Source organism: Saccostrea echinata, unplaced genomic scaffold, assembly GCF_033153115.1.
Source record: "Saccostrea echinata isolate AGI-Se365-2 ecotype Australia unplaced genomic scaffold, CSIRO_AGI_Sech_v1 ptg000022l, whole genome shotgun sequence".
Classification (NCBI taxonomy): Eukaryota; Metazoa; Mollusca; class Bivalvia; order Ostreida; family Ostreidae; genus Saccostrea; species Saccostrea echinata.
Genome location: NW_026889771.1, coordinates 2,148,531 through 2,160,718, shown reverse-complemented (window position 1 = coordinate 2,160,718; position 12,188 = coordinate 2,148,531). Strand labels below are relative to the sequence as shown.

The 12,188-nt window shown below is 33.4% G+C and overlaps 1 protein-coding gene across 1 annotated transcript; it reads right to left on the bottom strand.

Annotated features, from left to right (window-relative positions):
- Window positions 1–534: 534 nt before the first annotated feature.
- Window positions 535–9,103, bottom strand: LOC133190780 (THO complex subunit 4-like). Its single transcript, XM_061326466.1, has 6 exons — window positions 8,788–9,103; window positions 8,341–8,490; window positions 6,863–7,010; window positions 6,579–6,678; window positions 3,212–3,368; window positions 535–1,118 (listed from the first exon to the last, which is right to left on the bottom strand). The coding sequence occupies exons 1-6, from the start codon at window positions 9,007–9,009 to the stop codon at window positions 1,104–1,106; spliced, it is 792 nt and encodes a 263-aa protein (XP_061182450.1). The 5' UTR covers window positions 9,010–9,103; the 3' UTR covers window positions 535–1,103.
- Between the last annotated feature and the right edge of the window lie 3,085 nt (window positions 9,104–12,188).

Sequence of the window (12,188 nt, the reverse complement as noted above, 5' to 3'; positions counted from 1 at the left end):
CGAATTTTTCAAAGTCCATTGGGCATATATCTGTCAAAAATTGCTCAATCGCACCCAAAACAGAACTTGACCTAGATATTGTTATGATAAATCTGTATACCAAATTTCATTTCAGTATGTGCAACCTCTGCGAAGAAAATGAATGGAAACTTGGTGGACCGACAGACAGACTGACAAACAGCAGCAAAGCAATATGCCCTCCCTTCTTCAAAAGAGGGCATAAAAATGTAGGTCATCCAAAGTTTGAGTTCCTATCTACATCATCCATGTATTTAGTCAGATTACATGGGAATGGATCTGCCCCATAACCTTTAACAGGAATGTCTACACCAATGAAAGCAGTATAGCTTTTCAATTTGTGGAGATGAGCATGAAGAAAAATTTTAATACATGGGAAAATCTGCATATTCATGTTTTACACATCAATGTACATTGGTCATTGTGGGAAATATAGAGTGTTATCTGACATTAATAATAATTAAAATTCAGGATTACAAATGTTTACCATTTATCCAAAGAACAAGAAGAGGGTACTTTCTGTTATACATGTACATTTTATTTACAAATTCAGTGAACATATAATTGCGAGTATGATGTATAGATGAGGCAAAATAATGAGAAATAAAACATAAATACTTCAGAGACTTTCACATGATTTGTTAAAATGAAAATATAGCTAAACTTTTCCAATTGTGAAAATCAACCCACTGAAATTAAAATAATAAATTTTCGCCTCTTAGATTTTAACATCCATCACAGGTGTATGCAAGTGTATTAACATCTCACTACTGATAACTACTTCACAAAATAAAAGTCAATTCAAAAGTATTGTCTATCTATTTTTTTTTAAAAAAGTACACATAAAACATAAGATCAGTACTCCTTTAAAACAGCTTCACACCTGGCATGTCCTTATCATCAGGAGAACTGGACTTTATCAACAAGAATGTCTGAGGAGAACAGGTACCTTAGTCCATGTGACACTGTTCTTAATTCACAATCATAAAAGAATATTTCTGAGGCATTATATGTCCAGTTACTTCGTTAAAGCTCGAGTGTCTTGATCAATATGACCGATTTGTCCATTAATAGCTGCCTTTTCTTTAGTCTGTATCCATCTGTAACAAAAAATAAGCACATTAAGATTTTTAATATTTGTATCACACTGACAACAGATTCAGTTACAAAATAACGGAAAAATCACCTATAAAGTACCGGTATCGTAATTGACAAATAAACACTTCATAAATATAATTTCACCATGTTTTTAAAAATAATGCTTAATCAATCTTTGCATCAAACATATCTTTGTTGTATACACAGAGAGGAAGAGTTATTCCTAACCTCCACTCAACTTAAAGCTGTCCAAATGAAACATATATGATATAAGTAATAATTTTGGCTAAGTTCAGAAAAAAACAAGGGAACTGCAAAGTGGAGCATCCCCCTTGCAACAAAACTCATTTCTAACAGGCCTGTTAAACACCCACTCGCATAAAAATTAATACTAACTGTTGTTTATAAAATCTAGCCCCCCCCCCCCCCTTCAAAAAAATGAAAAAATTTAAATTAAAAAAAGAAAAAAAAGCAAACACACCAAAAAGAAATGATACTGCAGAATCTCAGCATATTAGTGTGTGAAGACTTATCATGGATTTCAGAATTTAACATACTCAACATTGATCATGGTTTTTTGCTTATGTGATTACCGGTAGTCCCACTTTCCATTGATTTGCTAGTGATATAGAATTACTTCCCTTCCAATGTCAAGAAATGACAATAGGAAAATTTAACATTGAATCACCTTCTTTTCTTTTTTATTTCTGCATTAAAAAAGGACATCAAAACTTTTAAAAACATGATATCAATAAATCATCTTACATCATCATTTAGTTGAGTCTGGCAAAAATTTACATTTCACCTGACAGAATATCCAGTAAATGATACTTCAGTGATTCTGGAAGGGGCATATCCTCGACAGAGAAATTTTCATCCTTTTTATTATGGCCTTTTTTCGGCCCCTTTGCAACTGGATGAATTTGAAATGGTAGAAATTAAACATACTTATCTCTTTAACATAACTCTATCTAGGCAAAGAACTGCGAACGATAGTATTGTTCTCCCGCCTACCTCCAAGTCAATTTTCAAAAGTTAATATATTCGAATGATTTTTAATATTTATATTGATATTTATATGGATTTTCATAAAACATTACTTCTTTGGGAAAACAACAAGAGATAACTCTAAAATTTTGGTAAAACTCATGTTTTTCACTATAGAAATCAACGGAAAACGGAAAATATTTTTAAAACATCTCCCCCCCCCCCCCCCCCCCCCCGTGAAACAAAAATTCCCTTTTACGGGTACTATGGAAATATGGACTGTCATTTCACAAATTCATACCAAAGCTTTTTGTGTTTCACGGGGGGAACATATGTTTATATACAAAAAACGACACAAATGCTTATTTTTTCAGCAATTTCCAAGTGCTTTACAACTGAAACATTATATTTTACTAATATATATGCTTAATTTTATATGCATAAAACATAAGAAAAGATTTAAGAAACATTTATTCATATCCAAGACTATTTCAGAATACGGTGATGCTTTATAGCCCGATTTCAGTGGAAAATATTGTCTACCCCCCCCCCCCCCCCCTTATTTCAAGAGCTGGAATTAGGGATATTTTACTATTTAGCACTGGAATTAAAATAATTGATCAATTACCATTGAACTGTTCTTTGTATTAAACAAAGATTTTATGGCCAAATTGTCATCAATATTGAATTAAATGGTTGTAAAATGTAGGCGGGAATCGGGAGTTACCTTGCGTAGTTCTTTAAAAACATGGCAAAATCATCTGGAAGTGAATATATGTGAACATGGGGCAAAAACAATCCTGTATACAGTAAAAGAATTGTCCATTAGATACAAACTTGATAAATTTCCTTCATTCTTACATTGTGACTGATTGTGAATTTTTAAAAGACCTTTTCTATACTTTTGTAAACTTTTTATTTTCTTTATCGATAGCAAAGACACAATGTAGAATACAAAGGCTGATGGATATAACGTCCTACCAAAGACACAATGTAGAATAAAAAGGCTGATGGATATAGCATGTCCTACAGTCCAACTCTGTATGAGATACAGCACTCATCTGCCACACATTTAATGGATCTTAACTATAGTAATGCCTATTAGTACCTTTGAGTTATAAGCATCAAGCTCTGCATCTAGTTCCTCTGCAGTCATCTGGGTTTTGCCACCACGCCCCCGTCCTCGTCCTCCCCCACCTCTGCCTCTTCCGCCCCTGTTACCCCTGTTTCCTCCACCTCCTCGTTGCCTGTTGCCACCAAATTTGCTGTCAGAAAAATTCCACATATTACATCCATATACACAATGGACATGCTTACACACTTCTGTTGCCTTCATTTTTGTCTCAAACTTATATTGATAAAGAGAATCTGTGTTATACCATTCTGCCTGTAATGCAGGAAAAATTTAGTCTTGTTTCACAGAAACTTTGAAAATGCCAAGTCTTGTGACATGATCATAAACATTTTGATTGTCAAATCCGAGTTTGTTTTTCAAATGTGTTTCTGCATCACTGCTGAAGTATCAGCAAATTGTTTCAATCATAAATTGCAACTTCTAACAAAATTTTCTCCTATCAGGTAAACCTCTCCATATCCAATCTTGCTTTGCTTTGACCTACTACTGAATTTTTTACGGACATACTTAACACATACAGGTAACTCTTGATGGCTCGAACTTCGATCTCTCGAAGTTCTTGATCGCTCGAAGTGAGTCTCCGGTCCCGAATTTTTCCACTACATCACTAAGCAAATTTACTCTTGATTTCTCGAACTCTTGATCTCTCGAAACCCTTGATCCCTCGAAGTCAAAATGCAGTCCCGCTATGCATATTCTATTAGAATTTACCCTCGATACCTCGAAGTGGCTATGTGTATACAAGATTATATAATTAGCACCTTTACCTGGACATTTAAATGGCCCCAGGCAGAAGACGCGGGTCTCGAGGGACAGGATGTTTATTCAGGTGACACTTATGCTGCAAGGTGATAATTGATTTATAATGAATCATATTTTGCCTATATGCTATTAAAATAATTATCATCGACTGTTTTAAGATAATTTAGAGACGCAGTGTCATTGAAAAGTAGTAATTTATTAAAAGGCAAAACACTAATTTAATTTTTATTTCGAGTCAGTGTCAAAGTTAAACGAAATATGAAAAAAGCAGAAACAGCCTCAATGTCAATATGACGACTTTTATTGCGGACAAATACTTACAGAACTGTGTTCAATGATCATGTTTGGAATAGAAAAAACTCTATACGACGCTGTAAAATGTCGTTTTCATGTAACGAATGCGTAGTATGACGTCTGTATTACAAAGAATAAATAAATATACATGATATGACGATATACATTTTTTGCTTTACTCAGTTTAATGAAATATTCATCTGAATTACGAAAAAATATCGTTGTTTTATAAAAACCACGTGTAAAAGGTTAGCACTGCATGAAAATTATTACATCCGGTAAGACTAATTCTAAAACCTGTCAACAAACCCGGAAAATTCCGGACTCTTGAAAACTCGAACTCTTGATCTCTCAAAGTTTTTCCTCGGTCCCGCGGACTTCGAGGTTTCTCGAGTTACCTGTATATAATTTTTTTCATACAGAATTATTACCAAATTTCATCAATTTCCCCTGAAAAAAATATCAAAAATTCCCCAAATAGGTGTCCAAAATATTCCAGTGGGATTAATTGATCAAAGTTTTATCTCAAATAAATTTTGATACACATATTTTATATCATGCACCTTTGACCCTTTTAGCAGTATTATATGATTATAGTTCAATATCCACTCTGTCATGCCAATTTTTTTTTTAAATCTATATTTCCTACATTTTCTCTGTTCTAGTAATAGAGATAGCTTATATATACATGTAGATTCAGTTGTGATGAAAATGAAGTTATTTTAAATATTCAATTCACTAGAGAGTATGCATAATAAGTCATTTCAGAAAAAATATATACATATTTACAGTGCATTTCAAGTTGAAGTTAAAACAACAAGCAAGATAGATTTGTGGTACACTGATGTCAAGGTTGAAGTCTTTCAAAAGTAGGTAAAACGTCCAAGTCAAGTTCAAGAAGTCAAAAATATTGGTATCCAGAGAAAGGTCTTGTCACAAGGAATAAACATGTGAAATATGAAAGCCCTAGCACTAACCATTCAAAAATTATGGTCAAGATGAAGAGTTTCTCAAAAGTAGGTCAAGCTCCAAGGCTATGGTCATCAGGTCAAAAATGTTGGTACCAAAAGAAAGGACTTGTCACAAGAAATAAGAGAACCCTAGCACTGACTATTCAAAGTTATGGCCAAGGATAAATTTTCTCAAAACTCAAAAGTACTTCAAATTTTTATGTCAAGGTCAATTTTGGTATCAAAAGGAAGGCCTTGTCACAAGAAAGATGCATGTGAAATATAAATGCCCTAGCAAAAACCATACAGAAGTTATGGACAAGATGAAACTACAATGTAAGTGGGTCAAATCAATCTTCAAGGTCAAGGTTATGAAATCAAAAATAGACATCCAAAGAAAGCTCTTGTCACAACCAATACATACATATTTGTAACAGGGTTTCAGGTTGAAATAAGTAACTATAGGTCACCTTATTTAACAGAGAATAGACCATCCTGTCCTAAATCTCCTGTAATTATATGCTAATTTTAGACAATATTCAGGTCTTCCATCTCATAACAATATGAAGTCATGTGAATACAAAGTACAAGTCTACTCCAGATATATTGAAATTGAAGGGACCAACAGATTTTTTTCAATATTATTGAAGTTCAAAATAAGCAAAATTGGTCAAGTGAAGACAATGTTTATAAATCCTGATCAGAGCTTTTTTCATTTTTTGACTTTTTAACTAAGGCAGACACTGATTCATTTTAATTGTTTAAAGAAAATGTTTGACAATCTGTAGAGCCCAATGACAAGAAAAATAGGACATAGTATGTACTTTGAACAATAGAAAAGAAAGCTTGTTAATCTAATGATAATCATTTCTTTGTTTGTTTTTTTTTAATAACCATAACTCTGGATTTATTTAAAGTTCAATTTCACACAAGGAAAAAATAACACCCCCCCCCCCCAATAACATAATCATATGTCACATCATAACATCTATACATATTTTTGAATGTAAAGAAAAGCTTTGTCCGGTAAGTAAAAACTTGGTCTGGTTAATTAAATAGTTTTTTTCAGTCTTATTTCCAAAACTGTCCAAGAGAAACGCTCCGCAAATTATTCCCAAAATCTTGAAATGTCCATGATTTTTCCAAATAAGAAGGGCAAACAGTAGCTTTAAAATTTGACTGAAATTGTGTGATATTGAGATATTTGCTATTCTTTTGCCCTTGTAAAAATTTGTTTTCTAAACACCAGTAACTTATGTGCCCATATTTTATTCCCTTCCTTGAATTAACAAAAACAAAAATAGATTTTAAAGAAATGTGATAATCTGACACACCTTCCACCACCTCCTAGAGATCCACCACCTCGTCTCCCTATTCTGCTGGACATTGTGACTGACTCTGTGGCACCAATCAATTGTATATTCATAGGTCTACCTACAAACAATTTCAAATCTTAATAATCTCTATTTCTCTTTGGCTTTATTTTTTAAATTTATATCAAAGGTAATAAAAGTTCCACTTATCTGCATCAAGAAAACTTTTAAGCATCATTTATGCTGTATTAAAGTAAAAGAAAATACTTAAACAATTGTTGTGGAATATTAGAATTGTTTTTTACCATCTAAAGGAACATTATTGTACTGTTTCATAGCCTTCTGAGCATCAGGACGCCGTTCAAATACAACCTCCGCTGTTCCTATAGATCTTCCAGATTTGTCATAATGGACTGCAGCCATCTTAAGAGGACCAAATTCAGCAAATAATTCCTGTAGAATTAAAAAAGGATGATCCATGTGAAGTTTCAATCAAAGTGTGTGCTTATAATTTTTAAATTCAATTTCAAATTTGCAATTTTGACAAAAATTTAAAATCTTTATTCCCTCCAAGTAAAGATTATTGGAATAAATTCAAAACTTTGATACTGAAAAAAATACAACATATTATATTTAGATTATCAGTGATTCTTTTTGTTTTTAAACTTTTGGAAAAAATTAGCAGCATTTTCCTAAAAATTGGGGAAAATCCTTTTTAGTAAATAAGAATGATAAAAGAATGCATAAAATAATGAATCAAACATAAGGAACAACAAATGTGTTTGTTTGAGGTTTACTTCAGATTTCATTTCATGAAATAAAATAAATAATTTAATTTTTTTTTTTAACAGTAAATAATTTGAATGCAGACATAACTCATACTTATTTTAGCCACATATTGTATAACTATGATTTATTATCTTGGAATTACTTATTTTCTAATTTAATAAACTGCCTTCTTTTAATTATCAAGTTTACAGAACCTTTTCTGTTGTTTTGCTGATTTTAGTGAAATCTTAAAGTATTGTCCATTTCCTGTTACTAGCCTGGCCCTATATTTAATAATAGCGGTCAAACTAAAAATATCAACAACAAAGCTTGTACCTGGGAACTAAACACTAATTATTATAAAACAAACTTGGTATCTGTTCATATGGATACCGCCAATGCTTTACAAATTTACCACAAAACCTTTTTTATGAAATTAAAAATCAAAACCAACTTACTTTTATCAGCAATTTCGGTGACTTTTGTTTTTGAAATTGGCGAAAAACATATTTATAATTGGGGGAAAAAAGCTAATTTTTATTAAAGGGGAAACGGAGTCTGTTTGAAAGTTTTTATTTGGTCACATAGGACATTTGGTCCTTCCTACTAGAGGAACACAAAGGTCCAAACCAAGATTTGTCAGACCGATAAAGTGAAACGTAAAAATGCAGAGCCAAGGAAATCTTCTAGTCTATGCGGTTTTAATCACACTCATTTATGTACTTGGATTTGTGCAATTTTTTTTTCTTAAAAATAAACATATTTATGACTCCCTTTCAAACAGTAAAACTCAAAACCAAACACTGAGATATCAGACATTACAATACAGTGTAAAATACGATGCATCAGAGGTGGGACACTGTAAATTGGTCAGGTCTGCAGTCTGATGTCTTTTCACATAGACTGGTTCAAACAGCCTAATATTGGTGGCATTTTGGCCCCCCATAAATCACTGATTTTTGTGGCATCTTATTAGATATGAGACCCCCTAGGTTACACAGTTACGCTTCTGCACCTGTATATCAGAGTCATTCACACCGAAGTCAAGATTTGAGATGTGAAGTTTTCCATCTCCACTTCCACCACCACTGCCTCCAAATCGCTTGACTGGGACCACACCACCATCAAACATGTCATGTTGCCAAACATCAGGTAATTCCTTGGGCTGAAATGTATTATACACATAGTCGGTATTTGTATACAGACAACAAAACTTCATTTCCACTAAAAATCAATAGTTGTGCCCGACGATTCAACTACACAATTCAGTTTAAGTTTTTACTTTAATTCAAATCATTTGTTCAGTGTAATTTTTATGACGTCACAAAAACAAGAACTCATTTTGCTTTGCAAATTCACTTTCTAATTAAGTATCGAATTCGCAATGATTCAGGTCCAGTGACATTCTTACTTTTCATTTGTAATGGACCTGGTTGATAGCTGAGACTGAAATAAAACTTACACGACTGTATTGTTGAGATCTCCCCGTGCTGTTACGTTTCTGTATACCACCTCTAAAGGCACCTCGTCCCCCTCCTCCACGGTTTCCCCGATTCCGACCACCGCGGGGGCTTTTGTTGAATCTGCCACCACCACCGCGTCCCCCGCCTCGGCCTCCTCCACGCCCTCCCTTTTTGTTCTGTTTGATTATATCATCTAGACTTAAGTCCAACTTATCTGCCATTATTGATCAATGAACCCCGTACCTCCCTTTTTCTAAGATTTTTCGAAGTTTTGGTAGTCGCGTGGGTTCCCGGTCTTATTGTATGACAAATATGGCGGCACTAATGCATTGTGGGTATACTGAACAAAAAGAATAGAACCAATACAGACGGAAATGATCTTTCCCAAAAGAATTATATTCTTTGAAGAATTTCCAACGGCACTTATCCTCATTTTCACTTTTTAGTTAGGAATGTCAGACAACTCGGCCCACCGACACCTCGGCCAGGGTGAGGGTCCTTGATCGTAAACTTACGAAAATTATTTGGAATTTCAAGCCAACGATATCTAACTAAAAAAGTGAAAATAAGGATAAGTGCCGTTGGAAATTCTTCTAAGAATATAATATTCTTTACATCTACTTCTTGTGGAAAATGTAATCAAAAAAATCTGCAGTATCATGGTTACGATCGTTTATCTTGTATTTAAAAAAATGAAAAGAAAAAAATGAGACATTTAATTGTTTATATATAGATCTATATGTCTATATAAATTATCGTATAAAGATATATGTAAAATAAATTGCATTTTTTGGTCTGTACTTCATTTTATGTTTCTTTTTGGAAAATCACACTTGCTTTAATACAAGTAGCCTTGAAATAGGGAGAAAAGCTGAACGGACTCGAACTAGTTATAAGCGACGATATAATAAATTTATGAATGGAAGTTTTTTTTTAATTTTAAAAATGAGAAAATATTCAATGGATGTTAATGTCTTTAATAACCGTCTCCCAATTAAGTCCGATCGTAATTACAACCCCCTGTTGTCAGCAATATAACACGCACTTGACCGTCAGAAAAATTGTGTAGATACATGTATAAGATCATTGGCCTTGTCATGATTTGCTCTTTTTAGGAGCGTATTTTTTTTATTTCTAAATTTCTTAATTATTTGTGCATAAATAATTTTAGAGAGTGTTACTTTTATCTATTGATTATGGTGTTCTGCAGGTTTCATGCATTTCACTCGACCAGTAAATCAACATTAAGTCATTTTCTGTCTAAATATATTATTTCAAATGAATTTGATGCATTGGAAATGAAATTCAAACAAACAGAAGCACGGAAAAGGTGGAGGGGGGGTGTCTTTTACCGTGGCCTCCAAAGGATGCGCCTCGGCATTTTGTTTGTTTATCAATTTGCACTTTTAATTTAAGCATTGTCTTCTCATTCCTTGAATATCGTCAATGTGCTCGTGGAAGGTCTTTTTTTCTTTCTTTTTTTTTTTTTTTTTTTTTAAATCTTGATAGTTTATACTTGTCCTTTTTTCCAATATTAATATTTAATTCAAGTCCCAAAATTAGAAATATATAATTCATAGTAAAATTTTGCTTGGGCCGAGGTGTCTCATGCATGGGCCGACCTGTCTTAAATCTTCGACAGACCCGTTTGAGCCGAGATGTCATTGGGCCAAAATGTCAATGGGCCGAGGTGTCTGACACCCCTCCCCCCCAAATAATTTTGCCTGTATACTTACTAGTACATGTATACAATTATAGTCCAAATGCGAATCCAGCGCCGCTGCGCCGGGCACCCCCCCCCCCCTTCGGTTTGATTAAAAAAAAATGTTTGTATGACAAGCATTTACCTTCAGTTTAGTTCCAGTTAGTATATAAATACACATCTTATTTGTAAGAATTCTTCAGCTTCCGGGGCTTTCGCATCCGGACCCCCCACCAGGGCTTTGGCCTGGACCCATAGGGGGGCTTCAATGCAGCCCCAGACCCCTCCCCCACGTTATGAAATTCCGCCACTGCATCCGGAAAACACAAATCCATTTAACGGTTGTGTCTCCTCAATAATAATGCCCATCTATGTACATGTGGTTGCGCCCCCTTCCTTTTTCCTATATATTTTGAACTGCATTGGTGGTCCCATCCTTTCCCCAGAATCTGAAATTGCTTCCTACAGACCTGATAATGCATTGTAATGACTTTCTTTGACTTTTCATCTCCCTATCATAGGGGCTTGTCTTAATTCCGGATTAATTGTTAAATATAAAATAAATTTTAAAAATTTTGAGAAAAAACGACGTACCACACCTATATACATAAACTAGTTTATGTATATAGGTTTTTTACGTCTTTTTAAACGTGATTTTTCTTGACTGAAAGTGTCAGAATCTCTATTTTAACAACTTTTAAGTGTATTTAAAGAAGATTGAAAATTTTTAAAATTTATTTTATATTTAACAATCCGGAAAACAAGCCCCTATGCTCCGTATCACAGTTGCTAATTAGTCCAGAGATTAGTCAAAGTAAGATTTTTTTTTCATTTTATTTTCCGATTCCTTCATATTTCTCTTACTTTTCATGCACGGGTATGCATGCATGAAAACTTTCATTCTTTTTCGATAGCTTTTTTATCATGTTTAATATTTTTTTCTTTCGGTAGTCAATGTTGCTTATTAATTTTCATTATTAATTTGTGTATTTGATTGGTAGATTTTATACACATTTAGCTCCCATGATGTGTTTATTAAACAAGGTCAAGATCAGCCGGTTATCTTTTCGGTTTTATAGATTAATTATGACGTTATAATAAATCTAAATTTAGCTATTTTGATTTTTTTTTTTGGGGGGGGGGGGCATTTTTTACAACAATTTTGAATTTATTATTCATTTATTTTTAACTGCATATGCTTTTAGGCCTAGTAGTGGCAGTAAGAATACCCGACCAAGGTGTAAATGCTATATCATACACTTATAGAAATTGCTTAGCTGAGTTAACTTTGTTGATGTCTTCAACTCTTATATGTCTCTGCTCAATCTTAAAACCTTTTATAATTTTTTCCAAGAATTTGTATTGGACGTATTGCTACTTTAACACGTTTCCTCACAAAAAATTAAGGTATCTTACCAGGCATTTGTGCAAGACACCAGAGGATGCTATTTACTTTTGAATCCTATTGGAAATCACTAGCATTGCCAGTATCACAATTTTTAAGTATCTACTTAGACATTTTAAAAACAGTTTAAAATCACAAGACAATGATAATTATGATTAATTTGTTGTATATTACGAAGAGATACAAAACAGATATTCGAGTAACGTGTCGTCAGACCTTTCAATTAAGAGAGGGGGGGGGGGGGGAGTCGACTGAATTGTAGAACGAGTTATCAAATACTTTATTATGCTTTC

What these genes read in the sequence shown, in the direction of transcription:
- LOC133190780 (XM_061326466.1), bottom strand. Translation starts at nt 9,009, where the DNA reads ATGGCAGATAAGTTGGACTTAAGTCTAGATGATATAATCAAACAGAAC. An exon ending in CAATAATGTTCCTTTAGATG is followed by an intron (nt 6,679 to 6,862) that starts GTAAAAAACAAT and finishes AATTGTTTGTAG; the next exon opens with GTAGACCTATGAATATACAA. An exon ending in TCTCTAGGAGGTGGTGGAAG is followed by an intron (nt 3,369 to 6,578) that starts GTGTGTCAGATT and finishes TTTTTCTGACAG; the next exon opens with CAAATTTGGTGGCAACAGGC.